The sequence below is a fragment of the Anabrus simplex genome, chromosome 1 (genome assembly GCF_040414725.1).
Source record: "Anabrus simplex isolate iqAnaSimp1 chromosome 1, ASM4041472v1, whole genome shotgun sequence".
Classification (NCBI taxonomy): domain Eukaryota; kingdom Metazoa; phylum Arthropoda; class Insecta; order Orthoptera; family Tettigoniidae; genus Anabrus; species Anabrus simplex.
Genome location: NC_090265.1, coordinates 1,725,348,976 through 1,725,375,324, shown reverse-complemented (window position 1 = coordinate 1,725,375,324; position 26,349 = coordinate 1,725,348,976). Strand labels below are relative to the sequence as shown.

At 40.9% G+C, this 26,349-nt stretch overlaps 1 protein-coding gene across 2 annotated transcripts in view; it reads left to right on the top strand.

Moving 5' to 3' along the window:
• The window catches only part of LOC136858723 (DNA cross-link repair 1A protein), a 231,959-nt gene that overhangs the window by 94,302 nt on the left and 111,308 nt on the right, over window positions 1-26,349 (top strand). For both annotated transcript variants that reach the window (XM_067138466.2, XM_068229564.1), the window contains exon 4: window positions 1,914-2,054. In XM_067138466.2, coding sequence (XP_066994567.2) covers window positions 1,914-2,054 — 141 coding nt within the window. The remainder of the gene's footprint in view (window positions 1-1,913; window positions 2,055-26,349) is intronic.

Genomic DNA, 26,349 nt, shown 5'->3' with positions numbered 1-26,349 from the left:
TGCTGCTTTATGACAATAAAGTTTATTTACCATCCTTTCCACTTCCTTGTGCATAATTTCATCAACATCATTATCCTCCTCCCCGTGGGCTCAGCTATTTAAAATGTCACCAGGAAGATTTCCTTTTATGTTGAGGAGATTTTTCGAAATATTCCTTCTGTCTGTCCAGTGATTACCTGGGATTTATTATACGTTTACCTGATTTACCCAAAACACTATTCATTTCCTTTTGCTTGGTTCACTGCAGTCGCTATTTGAAAACATCTGTATACTGCAACGGCAACACTCAACAAATCCCACTTCTGTCTTCGTTCATCCTTAGAAATCGTAGACTTTTTCCTCTCTTTTTTAAGTTTCTGAACGTCTCATAACTTTTCCCTGTGTTGTACATACAGCACAATTCTTTAATTTCTTGTTCTCTTGATATAAATAAATGAATAGAAATAAATACTTGAGAATTTCAACATATCATTACAGTAGATGTGGGTTCTATCCTAATGCCAATTATGCTGAATCAAATATAAAATGACATTGCTTTTAGGAATGAATTTCGAGACTTGAAACATCTGTCTTTAATCTTCGGTGGTATAATTATATGTATTTCCACCGATTGAGTTGGTCGTGCGGTTACGGGCATGCAGCTGTGAGCTTGCATTTGGGAGATAGTGGATTCGAACCCCACTGTCGGCAACCTTGCAGATGATTTTCTGTGGTTAACCATTTTCACACCAGGCAAATGCTGGGACTGTACCTTAATTAAGGCCACAGTCACTTCCTTCCCATTCCTATCCCATCATCACCGTAAGACCTATCTGTGTTGGTGTGATGTAAAGCCAATTGTAATTTTTTAAAAATATAACTTATATGTATTTCTACATGCTTCTCTTGTAGGTTTGATTTAAAATCAGGCAAATATACACCGGTATTTAATTTATACTTTGTAAGTAAATCTGTACAAAATTGTTATATTGTCAGTCAGTTAACACCACTCATGTGGTACTTTCACAAGCACATCTTGAAATGGAGTCCTGGGTTCCTTGGACACATTCCATGTCTACTACCCAAATTTTTTTTCTGTGTGTACATACAGTAAAATTCTTTAATTTCTTGTTCTCTTGATCATCAGTGATACACAACTCCCTGTTGAGATGAATAATCAAGATCAGAACCACTACTATCAGATAACTGATTATAAAATTAATATTGTTTGTTCAAGCCATTGCTAGTAAAACATGAAATTTATATTTCTAGATACAAAACAAACAATGAGAGGAATATAGTTATGTTATTTCTCCGCAAATATATGTACAAGAAATCTAACCTTAGTAAGTTCCGACAGAGGACCCGAACGGAGTCCTACAGAGAATCCTGAAGGGTTAAAAGTGGGATTATGCTAATTGTAATTGAACTTGTAACTAACTGTTAAGTTGTCATGTAGACAATTCAGTGCTCCATCTCTCTACCACTCTAGTTCCCATCTTATTCATGTATAACTTCCCTTTCATTTGTTATATTTTCCATTTTATAATTCACCTTTTCCACCTTTACATGTTCTTAGTCTTGTGTGACGTGTTATCGTCTGTACAAGACCTGATCGTACTATATTTTTTATGGGGGTTACTTGCAACCTGTTTAGCTTGGATCTAATGCTCCGAGGGCAAATAGGGTGATCGCACACCGTTCAGTCTCAGCTTTTCATCATCCTTTCAGGGTGAATTTCAGTTTGGGAATACAAAAAAGTTGCTGGGGAAGTGTGGGATGTGATGAAAGCTGGATGAACACAGGACGAAAAGATAAAGGTGAATACAGGTGATAAAAGTGGTGAGTTGAAGCTGAGCCATCTGGGGATGAGAAGTACTGTTAGTCCTTGTCTCCTCTTGTATTAATGTGTTCATTGCACCTTTTATTTCCAGACACAACATTCGTAGTGGATGCCTTTCAGTATGGAATAATCCCAAAAGTGACACATTACTTCCTCAGTCATTTCCATGCTGACCACTATGGGGGACTAAGGAAATCTTTCAATAAGCCTATCATCTGCAGTGCTATTACCGGTAAGTAAGAACAACAAAATGATTGTTATAGTCGAAGCCTATATATCACCTATATAGCTGTGAGGTTTTTCTGTCTGTTAAAACTAATGCATTTAAATAAATTTACAAAATACATGAACAAGAAAACATTTAATAACAAATTATATCTGAAAAAATATATACAGGCCCAACTTTTGTCGTGAATGCCTTCCTCAGTCATGGTCACTTTGAATATCTTCTTCAGGTATGATAGTATATGGTGTTGAACACCTGCTGTTGCTGTCAACAGTGGTTATTAATACAATCTGATCTCATCCAACACTCTCTCACCCATCCACGTAAAATTTGCAGCCATAGACTAAAATTATCACAAGCAAGATTCTAAGTGAGAGATAGAAAAAAACATGTACATATGTAGCTCCAGAGAGCTCTGTCAAAATGTGTCTCACAGGACTTGTGGAAGGAGTGCATTGCTGATCAAGTGGGGCTTCCGCAGGTCACCTGATGGTGATTTTGAAACTTCCTGACAGACTGTGCAACGCATCTTTTTGGAATGTTTCCTATATTCATACCAAGGACTGCAGGCAGACCTTGTAAATGCTTCACCATCATTAATCCAGTGGCTAAATAAATCTGTAAAGGTGCAGTCTTTTATCTTTCCTATGACAAAAGTATTGACAGCTCACTGCATTATATATTGTACATACATTACATGTAGTATGTATTTTCTAATTTTATATGCAGTCCTATAGCCATATGTTAAATAAACTGTTAACTATAGTTGGAAACTTGACTGTGACACCCAGAGATGTTGCCAAAGCTGATTGATGATGGACACAGCCTCTGTCATAGGCACACCATACACCTCAGTAGAGAAATGCACAGTTACTCACGAATACCTGGATCTGGCAGGTTCTAAGGTATTGCCATACAACAATGGTTGAAGGCACAATTAACTTCAGCATGTGCACAGTGTTAACTTGAGCAAGAGAACTTTTTGACAACACCTCATAGTTACAAGGACATGCTGAGGAGGCCAGATCTGATCAGAGAGCACCAAGGTGCCTCCCTTCAGTTTGCTTGCCAGAACACCAATTGGACCATTCAGCAGTGGAGCAGTGTGTACTCTGATAAGTCTGGATTCTCCCTGAAATCTTTAGATGGTAGGGAAAAACTCTGGAGTTCTCCAATGAAGCCAGGTTGTCCCTGAAATCTCCAGATGGTAGGGAAAGACTGGGATCGCTGACAAGTCTAGCTTCTCCCTCAAATCTTCCAATGGTTAAGGAAATTGCCTCGAGTTCTCTGATGAGTCCAGGTTCTTCTTCAAATCTCCAGAAGGTAGAGAAAGAGTCTGGAGTTCTCCAACAAGTCCAGGTTGTTGCTGAAATCTCCAGATGGTAGGGAAAGACTGGGGATTGCTGATGAGTCTAGCTTCTCCCTTAAATCTCCCAATGGTTCAGAAATTATCTTGAGTTCTCTGCCTAATCAAGATTCTCCCTGAAAACTCTAGATGGTAGAGAAAGAATCTGGAATTCTCTGATGAGTCCAGGGTCTTGCTCAAATCTCCAGAAGGTAGAGAAAGAGTCTGGAGTTCTCTTATAAGTCCAGGTTGTCCCCCGAAATCTCCAGACAGTAGAGGAAGAGTCTGGAGTTCTCTGACTAGTCAGGATTCTCCCTGAAATCTCCAAATGGCAGAGGAAGAGTCTGGAGTTCTCTGACTATTTGAGATTCTCCCTGAAATCTGCAGATGGCAGAGGAAGAGCCTGGAGTTCTCTGTCTAGTGGAGATTCTTCCTGAAATCTCCAGAAAGTAGAGAAAAAGTACGAAGTTCTCTGACAAGTCCAGGTTGTTCCCCAAAATCTCCAGATGGCAGATGAAGAGTCTGGAGTTCTCTGTCTAATTCCAATATAATAGGTTCATTATTGGAAATTATAAATTTTTCATCTAACTCATTGTTGGTTGCCAGTGTTTCACCCCAGTGTACCAGTTTGGGCTCATCAGTTCATAACTAGCACACCTACCAAGGCACATGGCTAGTGCATACCGTGGAGGCCACTGTGCACAGGTTACTTGGAGCCACGGGCAGTGCCAGTGCACTATGAGAGACTATGGTGCACTATGATGAGTGCAAATTGGCACACTGGGGCGAAACTCTGGCAAACAAGCATGAGTTACAAGTAAGAACTCTCATTATTGTTCCGTATTGAAGATGACGCTAGGCATAGAATCTCAAGGATAATTTAATAAAAACATCTATTCAATACTTTTCACGTTTAATGTGGTTTGAATCTACATGAATTTATGTAGATTTATCAGATCAGGTACATGTTTCACCCATTATTTGGGCATCTTCAGCCTATAGACAACCTTTAGGTCAAGGTTTGGGACCTTTCTAACCATATATAGTATAATATACGAACGTTAATAATCTGTTAAGACTAACTTGCCAGGATAACAATTTTTAAAATGTGAACAAAACATAACTGTGGGTAACATAAATTAAAGGTGTTTTAACACAATTAGAACTTGTCGGTCCTATTCTGTCTCACTTAAAATTATGTCCCAAACTAAAATGGATCTTCTTCCTCTATCATAAATCTTGGGTAAAGAGGATATTACATACCGGGGTTCATTTGACCCACCTATATCATTTCATGTTCTTGACGTAATGTAACTAATGTCAGTGTGTTGTCAACCACAAGTGGAGATTTAGAACTGATTATGTGTAGGCTGGTCAAGATTGCTGTGAGTGAAAATATAAATTTAAATTAATGGTGTTTTTTACACAGTTAAAACTTGTCAGTCCTATTGTACTTAACTTAAAAATATCTTCAAAACTAAACATGGATCTTCTTCCTCTGACGTAAGTCTTGAGAAAAGGGTATATTGATACTGGGGCTTATTTGACCCACATATTTCATTTTCATGTTCTTAATGTAACTGATGTTGAAATGTGTTGTGTTCACAATAATCTTGACCAGCCTACATGTAACAATCAGTTCTAAATCTCCACTTGTGGTTGACAACACATTCTGACATTCGTTACAGTACGTCAAGAACATGAAATGATATAGGTGGGTCAAATGAACCCCGGTATGTAATATCCTCTTTACCCAAGACTTATGATAGAGGAAGAAGATCCATTTTAGTTTTGGACATACTTTTAAGTTAGATAGTGTTGTAACCAAGGTTGAGATTTACAAAACACAACTTTATTATTCGCTTCAAATGCAAAATACACTATTTACACAAATAAAACTGAAATTTAACTTGAAGCAAAATGAATTAGGAATCTTGAGAAAGAGTCTATCTTTTGTACACTATATACAAGTTTGCAGTATTTACATCCACTTCTATCTCGAAAAGATAGTCCTTGATATGAAAAGTCGATAGTCGAAAACTATCAGAAGTACTGACATAAATGTTTTGGAAAGTCCTTCCTTGCTGAGTTCATAAAAGCAAGTTCAATGTTGAAAGAATTCTTACTTAGTGAAACTAAGGGAGCTTGCATTAATTAGGGAAATATAACGGTATGTAATAGTATGACTGGATATGGGCAGCGGAATAAGAGGAGCGGTGACCAGAGGTGAGACCTCGTACTGCCAGAAATTCAGTCCACCTGGTCGAAGCACATTTTCAAGAGGAGTAGCCTCCGTGCTCGACGTAGGGTGTATTCTGGAGCTGGACACCGGGGCAAGTGGGCATCTGGACAGGCTGGGAGTTCCTCTTTATAGTACACACACGATGGTTCAGGCACGCGCACTGAGGGCTGCGCGTCGAGGCTAGAAGAATGACACCTGGCGCGCATGTAGCTGGCTGGCGGAGCGAGAAGGGAGCGCCGGACATACAACACCCTCCCCTCCTAAATACGCCGGTACGGCGTGAAACGGCGGCGGCGCTGGCGGCGGCTGCGATGCTGGGCCGGAGCTGCTGATGTCTCTGTTGGATTGTCCGGAGCTGGGACCGGGCGGAGTGGCGCTGTCTCGTCCTGAAAGGAACCCATTGTTATTAAATGGTCTAAAGCTCGTTCAGCAATAGATTTATCTGGCTGAGCAATAGAATCAATAGCTGGACATGGGCGGTAGCGCAGACGTATCTGGTCTTGATGGCGGCAGATACGTTTCTCCGTAGTCTGTATTTCGTAGAGACGATGACCCAAAGATCTGCAGATGACTCCAGGTATCCAGAGTGGGTTTGACCTGAATGTCCGGGTGTAGACCTTGTCGTTGACTGAGAACTTCGTTGGTGAGGTCTGAGACTGGGCCGGAAGAGGCTGCAACAGAGAAAGTAAAGTTCTGTGAGGTCGTCCATGGAGCTTCTGTGCAGGAGTGACATTATCAGCGCCGGGCAGAGTTCTGTAGTTGCTTAAGAGTTGGAGCAATGCTTGGTCTTTAGTTAAGCCTGAAGAGACAGCTTTTTTCATACTTCTCTTAAATGTTTGTACAAAGCGTTCAGCTTCACCATTAGATTGAGGGTGAAAAGGCGGTGCTAGGATATGACGAATGCCATTATATGTACAAAATTTCTTAAAAGCAGTAGCTGTAAATTGAGGGCCGTTGTCCGAAATGAGTACTTGAGGTAAGCCTTCTGTAGTAAATATTTTCTGTAGAGCACGAATGGTAGCTTCGGTCGTAGTAGTCGAATGCATATCCACTACATATGGAAAGTGCGATAGTGAATCGATGACTATTAACCACATGGAATTGAGGAAAGGACCTGCGAAATCGATGTGAACTCGTTCCCATGGAGTAGTAGCAGGAGGCCATGAAGCTAGATCAGAAGACGGGGCGTTCTGATTCAGTTGACATTGTTCACAATGACGGATGAGCTTTTCGATGGCGGCATCAATACCGGGCCAGTAGCAGTGTTGACGTGCTAGTTGCTTCGTTCGGGATATACCCCAATGGCTTTGGTGTAATAATTCGAGAACTTGTTTCTGTAGGCTAAGTGGGATAACCACTCGGAAGATGGTGCCTGCTTCTAGGAGTACGACTCCAGCACGAGTCGTGAGACGATGCTGCATACGATGATAAGGTGCAAGGTGGGCGGGAAGATTGCTCTGAAGAGGCCAACCGTTGCGGATGTAAGTACGCACAGTAGCAAGTGTACTGTCCTTATCCGTAGCTTTAGCTATGCAGGTAGCATCAATAGGAAAACTGGAGACAGTATCTTCAAGTTCTATGTCCAACTGAAGACATTCAGATTCTTGAGAATCGAAGGCAGTATCAGGACCAACTGGTAAGCGTGAGAGGGCATCAGCATTACAATGCTGGGATGTGGCTCGATAGACAATCTGATAGGAATAATCAGAAAGGAACATGGACCATCTTTGAAGCTTTCTGAGGGAATTCTCAGGGATCTTATTACCAGGATGGAATAAGTGTACGAGAGGCTTATGATCAGTAATGATCAGGAAATGGTTGCCATAGAGATATTCATTGAAACGGCGAATACCAAAGATGATGGCTAAAGCTTCTTTCTCTATCTGTGAGTATCGACGTTGATGGTCATTAAGTGTTTTCGAAGCGAAAGCGATGGGGCGTTCCCGTCCATGACGATCTTTCTGGGAGAGAACGGCACCGACACCGTAGTCTGAAGTGTCAGTAGCTAGCGTGATGAGCTTGTCGGGCTGAAAATGAGTGAGTTGTATAGCTTGAATTAAGGCGTTGTTGATGGTTTTCCATGCCTGTTGGCATTGCGGAGTCCATTGAAATTTAACACCTTTTTTACGTAGAGCGTTTAATGGAGCTGCCACTGTAGCGAAGCGGGGAATGAACTTATTATAGTAGTTCGCTTTGCCTATGAAGGACTGGAGCTGCTTGAGGTTCTGAGGTGCTGGCATGTTGACGATAGCTGAGACATTCTGTGCACTAGGGCGAATTCCAGTCTTATCAAGTATATGTCCTAGGTAGTGAACTTGAGGCTGAAAGAATGTACATTTAGCGAGATTCGCTCGTAGGCCATTGTCTTTCAATTTCTGGAGAAGGAGGCGTAGATTGTTTAGATGTTCCTGATGATCTTTTCCAGTAACAATAATATCATCCAGGTAGTTAGCACAACCGGGAATGGAGGCAGTGAGTTGAGCTAAATAGCGCTGGAAAATAGCCGCTGAGGATGAAACACCGAATGGGAGCCGCTGGAGCTGGAGCAGTCCGAGAGGAGTGTTGAGTGTTAGAAATTTCTTAGAGTCTTCGTCTAAAAGTAGCTGGAGATATGCTTCTTTAAGATCAACTCGAGAGAAGAATTGTCCACCAGCGAGACGATGGAATAAGTCTTCTGGACGTGGAATAGGAAAGATATCTGTGTCGAGTTGTGCGTTGACTGTAGATCGAAAATCGCCACAAAGTCGAACATTACCATCAGGTTTCTTGATTACCACTAGTGGAGTAGCCCATTGACTAGAAGTAACTGGTACCACAATTCCAGTTTGTATCCATCTTTCTAATTCTTTCGTGACCGGGTCTTGAAGTGCTAGGGGTACTGGACGTGCTTTGAGGAAGCGAGGCTTAGCTCCGGATTTCAGCTGTATGTGAGCTGTATAGTCTTTTGCTGTTCCGAGCTGAGAGTCGAAGACTTCAGGAAACTGCTTTAGGAGATTGGTAACGTCAGAAGTAGGATGCAATGTAGATACAACGTTAATGTTGTCATGTATCTGGAAACCAAATAAGTTAAATAGATCCATGCCCATAATGTTGGATGCAGTGTAGTTGTTAACTACGAGAAGAGGAATGGCCTTCTGAATTCCTTTATAACTAGCCTGAAGCTGGATTTGACCTTTAATGTCAATTTTCTTTTTGTTAAATGTCACAAGCTGGATGTCAGCTGGAGAGCATGAAGGGGAACCTAAGTCATGGTAGGTAGCCAGGTTAATAATAGAGACAGGTGATCCAGTGTCTAATTGAAAATCGACAGATCGAGTAGAGAATGAGAGAGGAACGATGATCTTGTGAGAATTCCTTGTGGGAAGAAGAAGATTGATCTGATCAACTTCCATGTCTTGGCGGGGCTGTATATGCTTCGGGCGTGCTGCAGGAGTCTTAGCAGGGCGGAGCGAACTCCGACATACAGTCTTAATGTGTCCAAGTTTATTACATCGTTCACAAGTGGCTTTGAAAAAACGACAGTCACGACGTTCATGATGCTTGAAACAGCCGCGGCAGGAAGGCAGGAGTTTCGAGGTGCTTTTAGAATTGGGCTTCCTTGTAGCATTACGAGAAGGAACCTGGCGAGAATGCTTGGTAGAGAGCGCCTTATCTGGACGGTTCACTGTAGCAGAGGACTTGCGGGCCTGAGTCGAGACTTGAGCAACTTCGTGTGGAGAAGCTATGGCTGCGGCAGTCTTGGTAGTAAGCTCATAAACCGTAGCAATACGCTGGACGTCTTCTAAAGAAGGGTTACTCTGCTTGACAGCGTCAAAACATATCTTGTCCTCAGGAGTATGTAAAATTACCATGTCCCGAATGAGAGAATCAGTGTAGTGTGAACCACAACCGTCCTTGGAGCATATGAACTGGCAGGGTTTAGCTAGACCACGCAATTCAGTTATCCATTCAGTATGTGTCTGATGGGGTTGCTTTCTGCTCTGAAAAAATTTATAGCGAGCAGCCACTATGTGAGGAGCTTTGGCATAATGTTCAGTGAGACGGGCCAGGAGCTGTGCGAATGGTACCTCAGAAAGGTTTTCTTCTGGACCTAATTTACGTAGTAATTCACACGTAGCATTGCCAACCGAACTAAGAAATAGTGCGCGGCGGCGTTGATCATCTGTGACAGAATGGCAGATGAAATGCTGTTGTAAGCAGGCTAAATAAACTGACCATTCTTCCTTAGCCGGATAAAAAGCAGAGAACGGAGGAATAGCTGATGGCTGTGTAGAGACAGAAATAGCTTGAATAGCCTGAATTAATGCTGCCTGTTGTTGTTGCATAAACTGTTGTTGTTGTTGCTGCTGTAAGGCTTGGAATACCGTAGCGAGTTGCTCAGCTGTAGCCATTGCAAGATGCGTGCAATAAAGAGCAAGGAGAGCTGTGTGTCAGAACTGGTTGTAGGCGCGACCTTGACCGGTATATGCTGGGAGTGAGAGAGAGAGCAAGCAAACACGCTGGAGCGTGCCACACAGGTGGAGCACACGACAGAGAGCTGTGGAATGTCTGTTGAGTGGGCGACACACTGAGCACTTATTGACTTCGTCGCCAATGTCCAAGTGTATGAGGGCACTGAGTTTGCTGTACCTCGTTGTGAAGGAGTGGATGAATTGCAAGTTATTATCCTGTCGCCACAGAGTTGGTGACTGGGGCCGATGAATTGGAGTGTTTGTTGCGTTCCTTTTTTCTTTTACCTCGTCGCCATAGAGTTGTGTTGTAACCAAGGTTGAGATTTACAAAACACAACTTTATTATTCGCTTCAAATGCAAAATACACTATTTACACAAATAAAACTGAAATTTAACTTGAAGCAAAATGAATTAGGAATCTTGAGAAAGAGTCTATCTTTTGTACACTATATACAAGTTTGCAGTATTTACATCCACTTCTATCTCGAAAAGATAGTCCTTGATATGAAAAGTCGATAGTCGAAAACTATCAGAAGTACTGACATAAATGTTTTGGAAAGTCCTTCCTTGCTGAGTTCATAAAAGCAAGTTCATTGTTGAAAGAATTCTTACTTAGCGAAACTAAGGGAGCTTGCATTAATTAGGGAAATATAACGGTATGTAATAGTATGACTGGATATGGGCAGCGGAATAAGAGGAGCGGTGACCAGAGGTGAGACCTCGTACTGCCAGAAATTCAGTCCACCTGGTCGAAGCACATTTTCAAGAGGAGTAGCCTCCGTGCTCGACGTAGGGTGTATTCTGGAGCTGGACACCGGGGCAAGTGGGCATCTGGACAGGCTGGGAGTTCCTCTTTATAGTACACACACGATGGTTCAGGCACGCGCACTGAGGGCTGCGCGTCGAGGCTAGAAGAATGACACCTGGCGCGCATGTAGCTGGCTGGCGGAGCGAGAAGGGAGCGCCGGACATACAACAGATAGAATAGGACCGACAAGTTCTAATTGTGTTAAAACACCATTAATTTATGTTACCCATAGTGATGTTTTGTTCACATTTTTTACATTATTATCCTGGCATGTTAGTCTTAAGAGATTATTAACGTTCGTATATTATACTGTTGTTGTTTGAGTCATCAGTCCATAAACTGGTCTGATGCAGCCCTCCATGCCATCCTATCCTGTGCTGACCTTTTCATTTCTACGTAACTGCTGCATCCTACATCTGCTCTAATCTGCTTGTCATATTCATACCTTGGTCTACCCCTACCGTTCCTACCACGTACACTTCCTTCAAAAACCAACTGCACAAGTCCTGGGTGTCTTAGGATGTGTCCTATCATTCTATCTCTTCTTCCCGTCAAATTTCGCCAAATCGATCTCCTCTCACCAATTCAATTCAGTATCTCTTCATTCGTGATTCGATCTATCCATCTCACCTTCAGCATTCTTCTGTAACACCACATTTCAAAAGCTTCTATTCTCTTTCTTTCTGAGCTAGTTATCGTCCATGTTTCACTTCTATACAATGCCACGCTCCACACGAAAGTCTTCAAAAACATCTTTCTAATTCCTATATCAATGTTTGAAGTGAGCAAATTTCTTTTCTTAAGAAAGCTCTTCCTTGCTTGTGCTAGTCTGCATTTTATGTCCTCCTTACTTCTGCCATCGTTAGTTATTTACTACCCAAGTAACAATATTCATCTACTTCCTTTAAGACTTCATTTCCTAAACTAATATTTCCTACATCACCCGCCTTCGTTCGGCTGCACTCCATTACCTTTGTTTTGGACTTATTTATTTTCATCTTGTACTCCTTACCCAAGACTTCGTCCATACCATTCAGCAGCTTCTCGGGATCTTCTGCAGTCTCACATAAAATAACAATATCATCGGCAAATCTCAAGGTTTTGATTTCCTCTCCTTGGATTGTGATTCCCTTTCCAAATTTCTCTTTGATTTCCTTTACTGCCTGTTCTGTGTAAACATTGAAAAGGAGGGGGGACAAACTGCAGCCTTGCCTCACTCCTTTCTGGATTGCTGCTTCTTTTTTCAAAACCCTCGATTCTTATCACTGCAGACTGATTTTTATACAGATTGTAGATAATTCTTCGTTCTCGGTATCTGATCCCAATCACCTTCAGAATCGTAAATAGCTTGGTCCAATCAACATTATTGAATGCCTTTTCTAGATCTATGAATGCCATGTACGTGGGCTTGTCCTTCTTGATCCGATCCTCTAAGATCAGACGTAAAGTCAGGATTGCTTCACGTGTTCCTACATTTCTTCTGAAGCCAAATTGATCTTCTCCCAACTCAGCTTCAACTTATTTTTCCTTTCTTCTGTAAATAATACATGTTAAAAATTTTGCAGGCATGAGATACTAAACTAATGGTGCGGTAGTTTTCACACCTGTCAGCACCAGCTTTCTTGGGAATAGGTATAACAACATTCTGACGAATATCGGATGGGACTTCTCCTGTCTCATACATCTTACACACTAGATGGAATAATCTTGCCATGCTGCTTTCTCCTAAGGCAGTCAGTAATTCAGAAGGAATATCATCAATTCCAGGTGCCTTGTTCTTATTTAGGTCTCTCAGAGCTCTGTCAAACTCTGACCTCAAAATTGGGTCTCCCATTTCATCAGCATCAACAGCCTCTTTTTGTTCCAGAACCAAATTATCTACATCTTTACCTTGGTACAACTGTTGGATATGTTCTTGCCATCTTTCTGCTTTTTCTTCTTTCCCTGGAAGTGGCTTTCCATCAGAGCTCTTAATATTCATACACCTAGATTTCCTTTCCCCAAAGGTTTCCTTGATTTTCCTGTATGCAGCATCTACCTTTCCCAGGACCATACAACCTTTGAAATCCTTGTACTTCTCCTTCAGCCATTCTTCCTTAGCTACCTTGCACTTTCTATCCACTTGATTCTTTAATTGCCTGTATTCTTTTCTGCCCTCTTCATTTCTAGCATTCTTGTATTTTCGTCGTTCATCAATCAGATCTAGTATCTCCTGAGTTATCCACTGATTCTTAGTTGATCTTTTCTTCCTTCCTAACATCTCTTCAGCAGCCCTACTGACTTTATTTTTCATGACTATCCACTCTTCCTCTATAGTGTTTCCTTCAGCCTTTTCATTTAGTCCTTGTGCAACATGTTCCTTGAAACAATCCCTCACACTCTTTTCTTTCAACTTGTCTAGATCCCATCTTTTTGCATTCTTTCCTTTCTTCAATTTCTTCAACTTCAGATGGCATTTCATGACCAACAAGTTGTGGTCAGAGTCCACGTCTGCTCCTGGGAAAGTTTTGCAGTCCAACACCTGATTTCTGAATCTCTGCCTATCATAATGAAGTCTATTTGATACCTTCCAGTGTATCCAGGTCTCGTCCAGGTATACAGCCGTCATTTGTGGTGTTTGACCTATGTATTGGCAAGGACTAAATTATGATCAGTGCAGAATTCAACCAGCCGAGTTCCTCTTTCGTTCCTTTGTCCCAATCCAAATTCTCCTACAGTATTACCTTCTCTTCCTTGGCCTTCCACTGCATTCCAGTCTCCCATCACAATTAGATTCTCGTCACCTTTTACATATTGTATTAAATCTTCTATCTCTTCATATATTCTTTCAATTTCGTCATCATCCGCTGAACTAGTAGGCATATAGACCTGCACTATTGTGGTGGGCATTGGTTTGGTGTCTATCTTGACGACAATAATTCTTTCACTATGCTGGTCGTAGTAGCTTACCCACTGCCCTATTTTCTTATGCATTATTAAACCAACTCCTGCATTTCTCCTGTTTGATTTCATGTTGATAATTCGATAGTCGCTTGACCAAAAATCCTGTTCTTCCTGCCAACGTACTTCACTTATTACCAACTACATCTAACTTTAGTCTATCCATCTCCATTTTCAGATTCTCTAACGTACCAGAATGATTTAAACTTCTAACATTCCACGCTCCGACTCGCAGAATGTCAGTATCCATCTTCCTGATGATCGCCCCCTCTCGTGTAGTCCCCACCCGGAGATCCGAATGGGGGACTAGTTTACCTCCGGAATATTTTACCCGGGAGGAAGCCATCATCAGTACATCATTCATACAGAGAGAGCTGCATGTCCTCGGGAGTTAGTTACGGCTGTAGTTTCCCGTTGCCTTCAGCCGTGTAGCAGTATCAACACAGCTAAGCCATGTTGTGTATTATTACAAGGCCATATCAGTCAATCATCCAGACTGCCGCCCTTGCTACCCCCCTTTCGATGAACCATTCGTTAGTCTGGTCTCTCAACAGATACCCATCCGATATGGTTGCACCTGCGGCTTGGCTATCTGCTTCATTGGGACACGCAAGCTTCCCCACTGCGGCAAGGTCACATGGTTAAAAAGGTCCCAAACCTTGACCCAAAGGTTGTCTACAGACTGAAGATGCCCAAATAAGGGGTGAAACGTGTACCTGACCTGATAAGTCTACATAAATTCATGTAGATTCAAACCACATTAAATGTGGAAAATATTGAATAGGTGGTTTTATTAAATGGTCCTTGAGATTCTATGCCTAAGAATGAGTTAGCCGCTAAATTTATAATGTCCAATAATGGACCAATTATATTGGAATTATGAATTTACTTGTTCAAGACAAATATTTCAGGTTCCCTATAATAATCAATACCTATATCATCATCCTCTAGCTAGTTGAGATTCTCCCTAAAATCTGCAGATGGCAGAGGAAGAATCTGGAGTTCTCTGACTAGTCAAGATTCAACCCGAAATCTTCAGAGGGCAGAGGAAGATCCTGGAGTTCTCTGACCAGTCAAGATTCACCTTGAAATCTCCAGATGGCAGAGGAGGAATCTGAAGTTCTGTAACTAGTCAAGATTTACCCTGAAATCTCCAGACATTAGACAAAGAGTCCGGAGTTCTCTGTATATCATTGAAGATTTCAAGGAGAATCTTGATTCGTCAAAGAGTCTGGAGTTCTCTGACTAGTCCAGATTATCCCTAAAATTTCCAGATGGTAGACATAAAGTCTGGAGTTTTCTGACTAGTCGAGATTCTCCCTGAATCTCCAGACGGTATAAAAAGAGTCTGGAGTTCTCCGACTAGTTGAGATTCTCCTTGAAATCTCCAACGGTAGACAAGGAGTCCGGAGTTTGCCGACTAGTTGACGTTCTCCCTGAAATTTCCAGATGGTAGGCAAAGAGTCTGGAGTTCTCTGACTAGTTGAGATTCTCCCTGAAATCTCCAGATTGTAGACAAAGAGTCTGTCTCCCTGAAATCTCCACATGGTAGACAAAGAGTCTGGAGTTCTCTGACTAGTTGAGATTCTCCTTGAAATCTCCAACAGTAAACACAGAGTCTGGAGTTCTCTGACTAGTCAAGATTCTCCCTGAAATCTTTGGGCAGTGGACAAAGAATCTCAAGTTCTCTGACTAGTCGAGATTCTTCTTGAAAACTCTAGATGGTAGTCAAAGATTCTGGAGTTCTCTGATTAGTTGGGATTCTGCCTGAAATCTCCAGATGGTAGACAAAGAGTCTGGAGTTCTGTGATGAGTCCAGGGTCTTCCTTAAATCTCCAGACAGTGGAGAATGAATCTGGAGTTCTCTGACAAGTCCAGGTTGTCACCTGAAATCTCCAGATGGCAGAGGAAGAGTGTAGAGTTCTCGAACAAATTCTGGTTCTCCCTGAAATCTTCATGTGGCAGGGAAGGGTTCTAGAGGTCTCTGATGAGTCTGGCTTTTCTCTGAAATATCCTGATGGCACAGAAACTGTCTGGAGTTCTCTGATCAGTCAAGATTCTCTCTGAAATCTCCAAATGGTAGGAAGAGTCTGGAATTCCCTGATGAGTCCACTTTCTCCCTGAAATCTCCAGATGGTAGAGAAGGTGTGTGGAGTTCTGTGATGAGTTGAGATTCTCTCTGAAATATCCAGATAGTAGGTAAAGACTCTGGAGGTTTCTGATGAGTAGCTTCTCTCTGAAATCTCCAGATGGTAGGGAAAGACTCTGGAGGTCTCTGACTAGTCTAGCTTCTCCCTGAAATCTCCAGATGACAGAGTATCTGGAATTCCATGATGAATAGAGATTCTTTCCAAAATCTCCAAATGCTAGATAAAGAGTGTGGAGTTCTTTGACGAGTCCAGATTCTCCCTGAAATCTCCAGATGCTATGAAAAGACTCCAGGTTGCTGACTAGCCTAGCTTCTCCTTGAAATCTCCAGAAGGTGGAGAAAGAATCTGGAGTTCTTTGACTAGCTTATAAAAGAGTTCACAGAATACAAATATCAATTTAATTAAAATAAACTATTACATGTTTCATCCTGGAATCATGGCATCATCAGCTATAACTTAAATACCATTTAAAACTAAAAGATAAATCAGAAATCCTCACAATTTCTCTTACACTATTGAGCCACACCCGCTTGCATCGTGGAAACAATCCAAGTACCAATAAATACAAAATGAAGGTTGAGGCGTAGATCGCGACTAGGAAAATCCTAAATGCAAACAGCCTTGAACTGGAAACGAGCCTCTTGACAAAATAATAATAAGAGACTAAATCTATGAATAAAAAAATTTAAAATACATGAAATAAGGGTTTGTTCAAATCATGAAATGAAGGTACAGGGAAAGGAAATTAATCAAATAAAAAAGGATAAAGAACAGGTACATACATAATCAGTCCAGGCTGAGTTGTTGGCACGACATTATTCCGTGAGCATCAAGTCACAAAAAAAGGGGAAAAAAATTGAACATTCGGCGGGCTCACTCAGATAAGTACAATTCCATTCAAAAGGTGCCAGCATTTATGTATCTCAAATGGCGCCACAGATCAAAAGAGAGAGATCGTTCTTTCCAACGAGTATATTCCATATCATTTCCACTCAATAACGTTCAGACACCACCTCGAGTTGAAAAGAAATAAAATATGTAGGATTTCAGTATGGGATAAAAGAGAAATGACTCTGGACCAAGGAGATAATATATAACAAAAGGGGAAAATCCCAGGCATGCGCATAGCCTAAATAAACGAAACATAAAACATAGTGGTCCTATAGGTAAATGAGCAGCCAAGACAGGTGCCAAGGTAAAAGAAATAGCACCATACAAAATGCATTAATAAAATACTGAAACAAGATCAAAATACAAATTCAACTGACTGATACGTCTTTGTTACACTCCCCTCTCATACTAACACTCGTGCACACATTCGGACACAGCCGGGATCGGCAAGCAATACGAGTAGCAGCGTCAGTTAAATGACAAACTCAAATTCATATAACTTGACCCCAAGGCCACAAACAAGGTCTCATTTATTCCAGAAGTTGCATGCACAGGTCAAACGAATTCAGCTGTGGGATCAGAGAAATCCCGAACTCATGCACAAACCCATCAAGGTTCGCACTTCATACGACACAATTGGAAACTCGTGCGAACACAAAGGGGAAACAGTCATCAGATGGTGAATTACATAAAAATGCAGCGCACATACACAGAAGTAATATGAGACCATACCATCAACATATCATAATCTCAATAACCACAAGAAAAAGCATGCAGTCCATTCATTCTGCAGAGTGAACAACACATCAATCACCTATATCCCTTTCAGACTGAGTACGCACAATTGTGCGGGTTCGTATTTTAGTTATCCCTGACTGTATTTGATGTTTTATCGGCGCTACACCAGACTGCAGTGATTGTGCAGGACACGTGGCGTGTATTTCAATTGATTTTAGTATGCGCTTGACCGCCAGGGCGAAGGAAGAAGAGTTTAAAAAGCACAGTTGATCGGCGAGATGGCAGGAAGCAGTAGTGCCGAAAGTAAGTATTTATTTACTGCGTTTATATTAATCTAGAAGCTTTACTGAATACCGGAATATATTCAATGAAGTGTGTACTTTGGTTAGTGAACGTAAATTTTGAAGCTACACCATCGTACATGATACAACGAGGTTTTGAATTTTGTTACGCACAATTGTGTGGGTCCTGTTTTTCGGATGTTAGTTTTTATTTTGTAAAATAAACTATTAATATTGAACCCTTTAGGTCCATATTGAGGGATACCTACCTTCCTTACCTATCAGCAAAGTTCATGAGATCTGTCTCTTGGGTCATTTCGGGTTCTTCGTCACTTGCTGAGGTAAAGGTAGGGTTCATTAATTCTAATCTATCTACTGGAATGAAAGGTCTGTTTAAAAGATTCCTATATATTCAGGAAAATTCTGAAGCATGTCAATGGTATCATAGAAGTCAATTGTGTCCACTGGACACCACAATCATTTTTACATAAACGTCAGAACACTGGTGTGAGACTTAAACGTAACTGCCTGATGGGCATTCTTACTAGAAACCATTATCTCAATTATTAATCATTTAAGAAAGGAAAGTCTGGAAATCCTTAAATTCGGCTTCCATGTGAGACCACATGTACCATCATAGTGATTCGTTATGGTCCAGCCCTCGTAACACGAACTCTGGACTCTGGGAATAATTAAGGCCGTCCAATCGGTGTGTGCCACACAGTGGTTCTACGGCATGGACCCTTAATTGAATCGATGTGACCTGCGTCTATGTCATGGACCGACATCTACTCTTCTAAGTTACTTTAAAGTCATTGTGGATGATGACCGCAAGGAAATGATGCTACAATGGCATATGGCCCTAATCTAAGTCACTGAGGTTGATGACCCCCTGACCATCCAAGTTTCTAGGCTGAAGGCTAAACACAATTAAGTTACATCGGTTTATGACCAAAGTTCCACTTTACTATCCCCAGCACATTCACTGCTCAATCAATCAAAGTTCAATAATTACAACAATAGCAATGCTCACAAACTTTGTGGCAGTAAAATCCATTTCCTTCGGATATGTCCCCTTAATCGTTACTTTAGATGTTAACATTCCCCAGAAAACAAACTAAAATTTCCAGAATGCATCTCCAAGTTATTCGCTTGATTAAAGTTATTTCAAATGCGGTTTCACTGAATTTAATAATTAAATAAATTTAAATGATTTTAACGAAATATTAACGAACAACAAATTTTATCTCCGCGGACTCTGGTTTCTTCACAAATTTCTACGCAGCTGTGATGTGAGTTCAATATTGCGATGTTTATCTGGCTGGAAAAGAATTTTACATAATTCATGTCCAGCTATATATATTCTGTCTCGTGATATCATGCTTAAAAATCTAATCTAGTCCTAACCGTTATTAACACTTGGATATCCTAATAATCTACGTACAAACCAAACAACTCGCCATATAATTACGATGTCATATCTCGTCATTACCATTATGAATTTTGCACACCCCTCACAGACAAACCGATCATCACGACCATCGCTCTATATTTTGGACAACCCTGAATTAGGTTACTCAGTTCCTTATACTCAAAGTTCGTGATTTCAAATGTTCGTTACGTCCCCATTTACAGTATTTCACAATACTTAGATCATTACCGGCTATGAATTTCAACTAAATCCAGCATTTTAACGTTTCCCCTGGCCGAGAATTACAATCTCAATACCAAGCCTGTCCCGTTATCATAACTGAGGCCTCTCATCCCCCCAAGCTCGCTTGGCAGTTACAGGAAACACCAGGTTTATTCACAGTTGACTGACTTCTCAAAATGCTCCCTTTAAACTCTGCCGACATAATTAAACAAATACGATATTCTAACCAACAAAATGCACAGATTATGCTTCAAGATGCCCACACTAATTATACGCGTCGCCAATTATTACCGCTATGGATTTCTATGAATTTCTTTCCATTCTCAACATTATAAAATATTCCTCGGGCTATCATGTCCCGGCTTCAAATGACAGGACTCTAACCTGATTCGCACATCTCATCTCAACTCATATAAAACATTCCTCGGGCTTCCGTGTCCCGGCTTCAATGACAGGTCCAACCTGATTCACAAACTAACCTCTGTTTCCCAGCTCCACAATTATCATCGACAAAGAACTGGAATAAAATCCTCACTAGAAATCCCGACGTCTAATATCACACAATGCATTAATCATGAATAACTTCGCATAAATGATATCGTATTTAATAACTTGATTTTTATGAGAAATGACTGAAACATTCTACTAGATCTTCTATTGTCAGTCAGACACAGTTTAAAATGGGCATTAAAAAAAAACGTTTCCGTGACCAAATTCATCACCCTAGGTTCTCACCCGACAGCGCGCTTCCACTCGATTGAAAACGAGTGATCATGGATTATTATTATTAACGTCAAATTGCAGACAGAAGAATTTTACGTCGAATGAACATCTTAATTTGACATCACAAAATATAGGCAGTACACTCACACGGATGACGATCTACATTGGACGTGATATCACTTCGGAACCCTATGCAATAACTTTTTACAACATTATACGGCACTCGCAAGACTTCAAACTTTTATCCAAGTGGAAAATAAAACAAATGACTCTTTTAGTCGTACTCTCACATTTACAAAACTTAGTAGGGGTGACCACTGCATCGTATATCCCCATTCAAATACACTTTAAGAAATCACGAGACAAGATATCAGAGGTAGTAAGATGGAAAGTCACCTACCTCATGTCGTCACGCCAGTATTCGTCATAGGGCTCACCTGTGACCCTGGCATTTTATTTAGCCATTTTTACATTCATGGCTTCACAATTTATTATTATTTCTTCAGGTTTCCTGGAATAAAGCATAAAAAAAAAAAAGAAAATACCCTTCACTTGTTTGCTTGAACGCACACGATGGACTATAATTATTTCCGCACACGAATTACTTAATCACATTAGAATTTATTCAGTACTTTGACCGTCCTATCTGGTACAATTATTTCACTCAAGAAAACTATCTCCTCATGGAGTCAAGACTTAGCCGCAATGGCTAAAATCTGCAGTTGAACTCAGTCTACTTTCGTTGGTTTGATTTCGCAGAGCAGCTCAACCATTTTTCGTCCGCTTTGTATCACAAATGCCGGAGAAGGAGGCTTCGTCATGGCGTCCCTTCATATTTATAGCAGTTACCCCCTCTCTCCGGATCTCTCCCTTTGCCGCCAAGAAAATTTCTATAAATTTTCTGACTTACCTAAACTGCAATTTCAAGAGTTTTGAAAGTGACTACATGCTTGCTACATTTCTGGCGGTAGTGTTCACGGACATTTAAAAATTTTACAGGTTCGATTTGTGAGATGATTGACCCCCTTTGATAGGCACTATATTTTTTGACTTGGCGTGGTCACGCCATGTACACGCGCTTTGAAATAGTTCATAAAAATGACTTGAGATTCTTCCGCCGTCGACACGTGTGGTTGACGTCACGTACCCCAGAGCATGGGACCGAAGGTAATCACCCCCTCGTCACATGTCAAATCCATGCTATCAAGAATCCAACTTTTAGTTTAATTGTTACCCCGCCTTATACCTCAGCAACTGACGACATTAAAATGGCTTCCAACGTGGTGGCATCAGTCACTTAACAGTGGGGCTTAAGTCACGATAGCGAGGAGGATAATTGTATACGTTGTGCATCAGTAAAATGTTGCCCAACGTGGTGGCTTCAGTCACTTAAGAGAGGGCCTAAGTACATCGAGAGAAGAACTGCAAGTTATGTTGGTTGACATCAGTGAAACGATGACCAATTGTAGGATTGTTATACGTTGGTCGGTCATTAAAATGTCGCACCAACGATGGGGCATAAATCACGATAACGATGAGGGAACCTAAGTCACGATAACGATAAGGATATTTTGAAAAAAATCGTGTACTAGGGGAAAAGAGAAATAATGTTGAGGCTATGCCACATTATGGATGATAAAATCGTGCGCCAGAGTTGATAGTGAACTCGAAGAAATAGATAAACGCCCGATGAGTAAGGCTAGGAGATACCACTATGAGAATAATTTATCTACTGAATGAAAGGTATAATTTTAGTGTGTTAGTGTAATTTCCCAAATTTTTGAATACTGGTTTGAGTGTTTTGGCTGATCACTTTGATCGAGTGAACATTGCAGTTCACGTTTTATTAAACAAAATGTTAGAGAATGTTGCATTAACAGTGTGATGTGTTAGATAGGAGGATGTTGTGATGTTTATCATTGTAGTCCTATTATACGCCGTTGAAGTCTCGGGCTCACCGATGACCTATCGTTTTCTGTTAAATACAGTATGTTTATGCAGGAGGGAGAATTGGCCCAAGGGCAGGTGGTCCAAATGTTCAAGGACTTAATGGAGAGGATAGAAAACGATAAGAAGGAACAGAGAGAGTGCAGGGAAGCCGATAGGAAGCACTTAAATGAGAGTATGAAATCTATCAGTGAAAAATTAGATAGTGCAGATGTAGAATTAAAAGGTATGAAGGAAGTCGTAGGAACCATGGACAATAAATTAGATAGTGCAGATGTAGAATTAAAAGGTATGAAGGAAGTTGTTCAAAATGTTGACATTAAAGTGCAGGACACTCAGGATAGTTGTAAGGAAGCTAGCGTTGATATTAGAAAGGACATTGGTGACTTTAAACATGAAATAAATCAGCAGTTTATAGAAACTCGCGAGCTACATCGTGTTCGTAGTGAAAATCAGGACGTAATTAGAGGAGACCTCGATAGGCACGTCAACGAAAGTAGGGAACTACATCAGCAGTTGATGTCAGATCAAGCTGAGCTTAAGGCCGATCTGAAGACAGAGGTAGAGCAGTTCAACATCATGCGTGAAGACGATAAGTCAAAGGTCTTCACAGCAATGAATGAACATAAGGAAATGTTGTGTAAAGAGATAGCCGTCATAAATGACAAAGTAGACCAGGTAGCCGAAGACGTCAAGGCAACTGTAGACCAGCGTATTGAGGCCATTGACTTGAAATTAATCCAGACGAATAAAGAGGATATGAGAAAATTAGGTACAACTCAGGAAGAAAGGGCTAGGAGTATTGAGGAGGTACAGGCAGACTTGAAGGAACCAAGTGAAAATATAAAGGCGGATGCGAAAGACTCGAACAAGAAGTTAGAAACAGTGGAGGTTATAATGGCCCGTATACTTGAATATCTAACTAACATGAAGTCTCCTAAATCAGCGCCACAAGTAGTTACGCATGTGGAAAACCAAACGAATGTCGTAAACCACATCCAAGAGAGTAGACCGGAAAGGGATGTTTCGCAGGCAGTCATACAAGAGAATAATGGGCAAGGGTTTGAAACCATACTAAACCAGGATAGTAAGAACGTGGAACAGCCTAGCTACCTGTACGGAAAGTGGAATAGACGCCGTGATCCATGTAGGAGGAACCAGGGTTGATGCCGGGAAATTTCTCACCAAAGACGCAGACGCCGTTGTGGAAATGAAGCCGATAGAAGGTGGAATAATTACAAATCCAGACATTCTGATCTATGGCATGGGTCTGAAGAGGAAAAAGCAAAACCTAAATGATTTGGTGCCAATAAGAAGAAGAGGCCTAAGAAAAGTAGAAGTGATGAACGTTCAGACGAGGATGCCATTGATGACGATTATAGTCCGTCAAGAAATTCTCAAGCAAATGCGAAGAAGTGTAAGCCTGCTGCTAAAATGAAGATGAGGATGATGATGAAGAAGAAGGGTAAACCACCTGCAAAAATGAAGAAAGTCAGTGATAACGATAGTAATGAGGACAGAGATTTGAACCCAGGAACTTCGCATGTTGATGTGAATGCAAGTTCGTCGAGAAGTTGGAAGGACAAACCACCTAACTTCCAATAAGTCAACTACAATTCACTGGAGATCTATCCCGCAACCCCGAACTCTCCAAGCTACCAAGAACTACCAGGAAGCTGAAGGCATCAACCAGTATCCGTACACCAGAAGATGAACAACTGCATAAGAGAGAGGAAAGGAATTTACATTCAAAGGTCATGTTTCAACAGACGTCAAAATTAGAAATTTCGCCATCTGGAGTATTTTAAAGGAAATTCCTTGTCACTGCGCGAAAGGAATTCGTGTCTTGGGGGAAATATGAACCCATGACCTTTGTGCCCTAAGAACATTATGCATAATGTTCTTAGGGCACAAAGGTCATGGGTTCAATATGTGTATTGAGGAGCATTTTAGTCAGTTCTTGACGTACAAACAAAAATTCACACCTCCAGTTTTCTTTCAGGTCTGAAAGGGATATATCACTGAACAAATATTACGAAAGAATACCCATACGTGAAGTATATTAACTATCAAGGAAAGGAGAAGGATGGTAGTACAGGGTAAGTTTGAAGCATTTAAAGACTTTTCTGTACGTCAAAAACGCTACTCCGATATGCGTGGAGTCCATTTTTTATATTCTTCTCTCAAAGCAGAAACCAATGATTCGAGTCAAGGAGATAAAATTAACATCTCGTCGGAAAGATACCAATGCCCAACATCGAGGGAGCTGCCCTCTCCAGTATAATCACAGAAGTTGTCAAGTCATCCAAGGTGAGGCCGGAAGAGGCCATTAGCAATAGCCGAACAGTAATATGTAGGAATTTGCCATGCAGATATGGCTCACTTTCCTCAGAAAAACAAATAGCTTAATACTATAACAAAGGATTCTAACCATCCTGGATCGCAAGGAAGGGCAGCTTTCTTTAGAATGGTGTATAGAGCTAACAATATTTCTTTGTCCAAAAAAGATTCTAAAAATGAACTAGACATCGTTTTTCATATAGCTTCCCACAATGGTTATAATAAGAACTTATTGAGAATATCATTAATAAAGTCACAAATAAACTACTTTTTACTCTGACTTAACAATGTAAAAAGGAGGATAAAAACATATATGTTCTCTTCACATTTAACAATGATAACATTTTCCAGGTAACAAATATTCTCGAAAAACACAAAATTAACATAGCCTTTAAAACAATGAATAATACCTCCAAATTTTTTTAATCATCGCTGTACTAAGGACAAACTTAACAAATTTTTGAACTCCAGTGCTTACAAATTGACATGTACCCAATGCCCAGCTTCATACATTGGGTAAACTGGCCGTAGTTTTTATATTTGTTACCAGGAACATGTTAAAGCAAAACAGTAGAACAAATTTTCAGCCTTCGCCGATCATATCTCAGATTTTCATCATTCTTTCTCTTTAATAGAAAAAGATCTATTATTTTTTTACAACCAGGAAAGGTCTCATTTTGAATATATATGAAAATATGTAGGCAATCTGAATAGTTATCCAAAAATATAAACATCAATCAATCAATCAATCACTACTGATCTGCATTTAGGGCAGTCGCCCAGGTGTCAGATTCCCTATCTGTTGTTTTCCTAGCCTTTTCTTAATTGATCGCAAAGAAATTGGAAAATTACTGAACATTTCCCTTGCTAAGTTATTCCAATCCCTAACTCCCCTTCCTATAAACGAATATTTGCCCCAGTTTGTCCTCTGCCGAGCTCGATAGCTGCAGTCGCTTAAGTCGGCGAGTATCCAGTATTCGGGAGATAGTGGGTTTGAATCCCATTGTCAGCAGCCCTGAAGATGGTTTTCCGTGGTTTCCCATTTTCACACCAGGCAAATGCTGGAGCTGTACCTTAATTAAGGCCACGGCCGCTTCTTTCCCACTCCTAGCCCTTTCCTGTCCCATCGTCGCCATAAGACCTATCTGTGTTGGTGCGACGTAAAGCAACTTCCAAAAAAAAAAAAAAAAAATGTCCTCTTGAATTCCAACTTTATCTTCATATTGTGATCTTTCCTACTTTTAAAGACAACACTCAAACTTATTCGTTTACTGATGTCCTCCCACACCATCTCTCCACTGACAGCTCAGAACATACCACTTAATCGAGCAGCTCGTCTCCTTTCTCCCAAGTCTTCCCAGCCCAAACTTTTTGTAACGCTACTCTTTTGTCGGAAATCACCCAGAAAGAGTAGCGTTACAAAAATGTTGCAAAGTTTGGGCTGGGAAGACTTGGGAGAAATAGATGTGGTAATTAATAAGTTTTTGAATTGTTCTTTGAATAAGAAGTCTCATCCGAACACGAATCAGCATTCTACTTTTCCTTCCCATTCCACTCCTTCCCCTATGTCCATACTCCAGGGGCCACTCCCACTCTCCCAGCCAACACACTCCCCGCCTCACTATCAACCCCTCCATCACACCTGCAACACACACAGTTTGGCACAACAGACCCTCTACAGCAAGACATGGATAAACCAACTTAAGCCAGTGAGGATGCAAGTTGCTTTTCTGTCGCTTTTCAACCCATTTTTTCTTATCTCCCTCCGTCTTTTTTTTGCTCTCAATGCT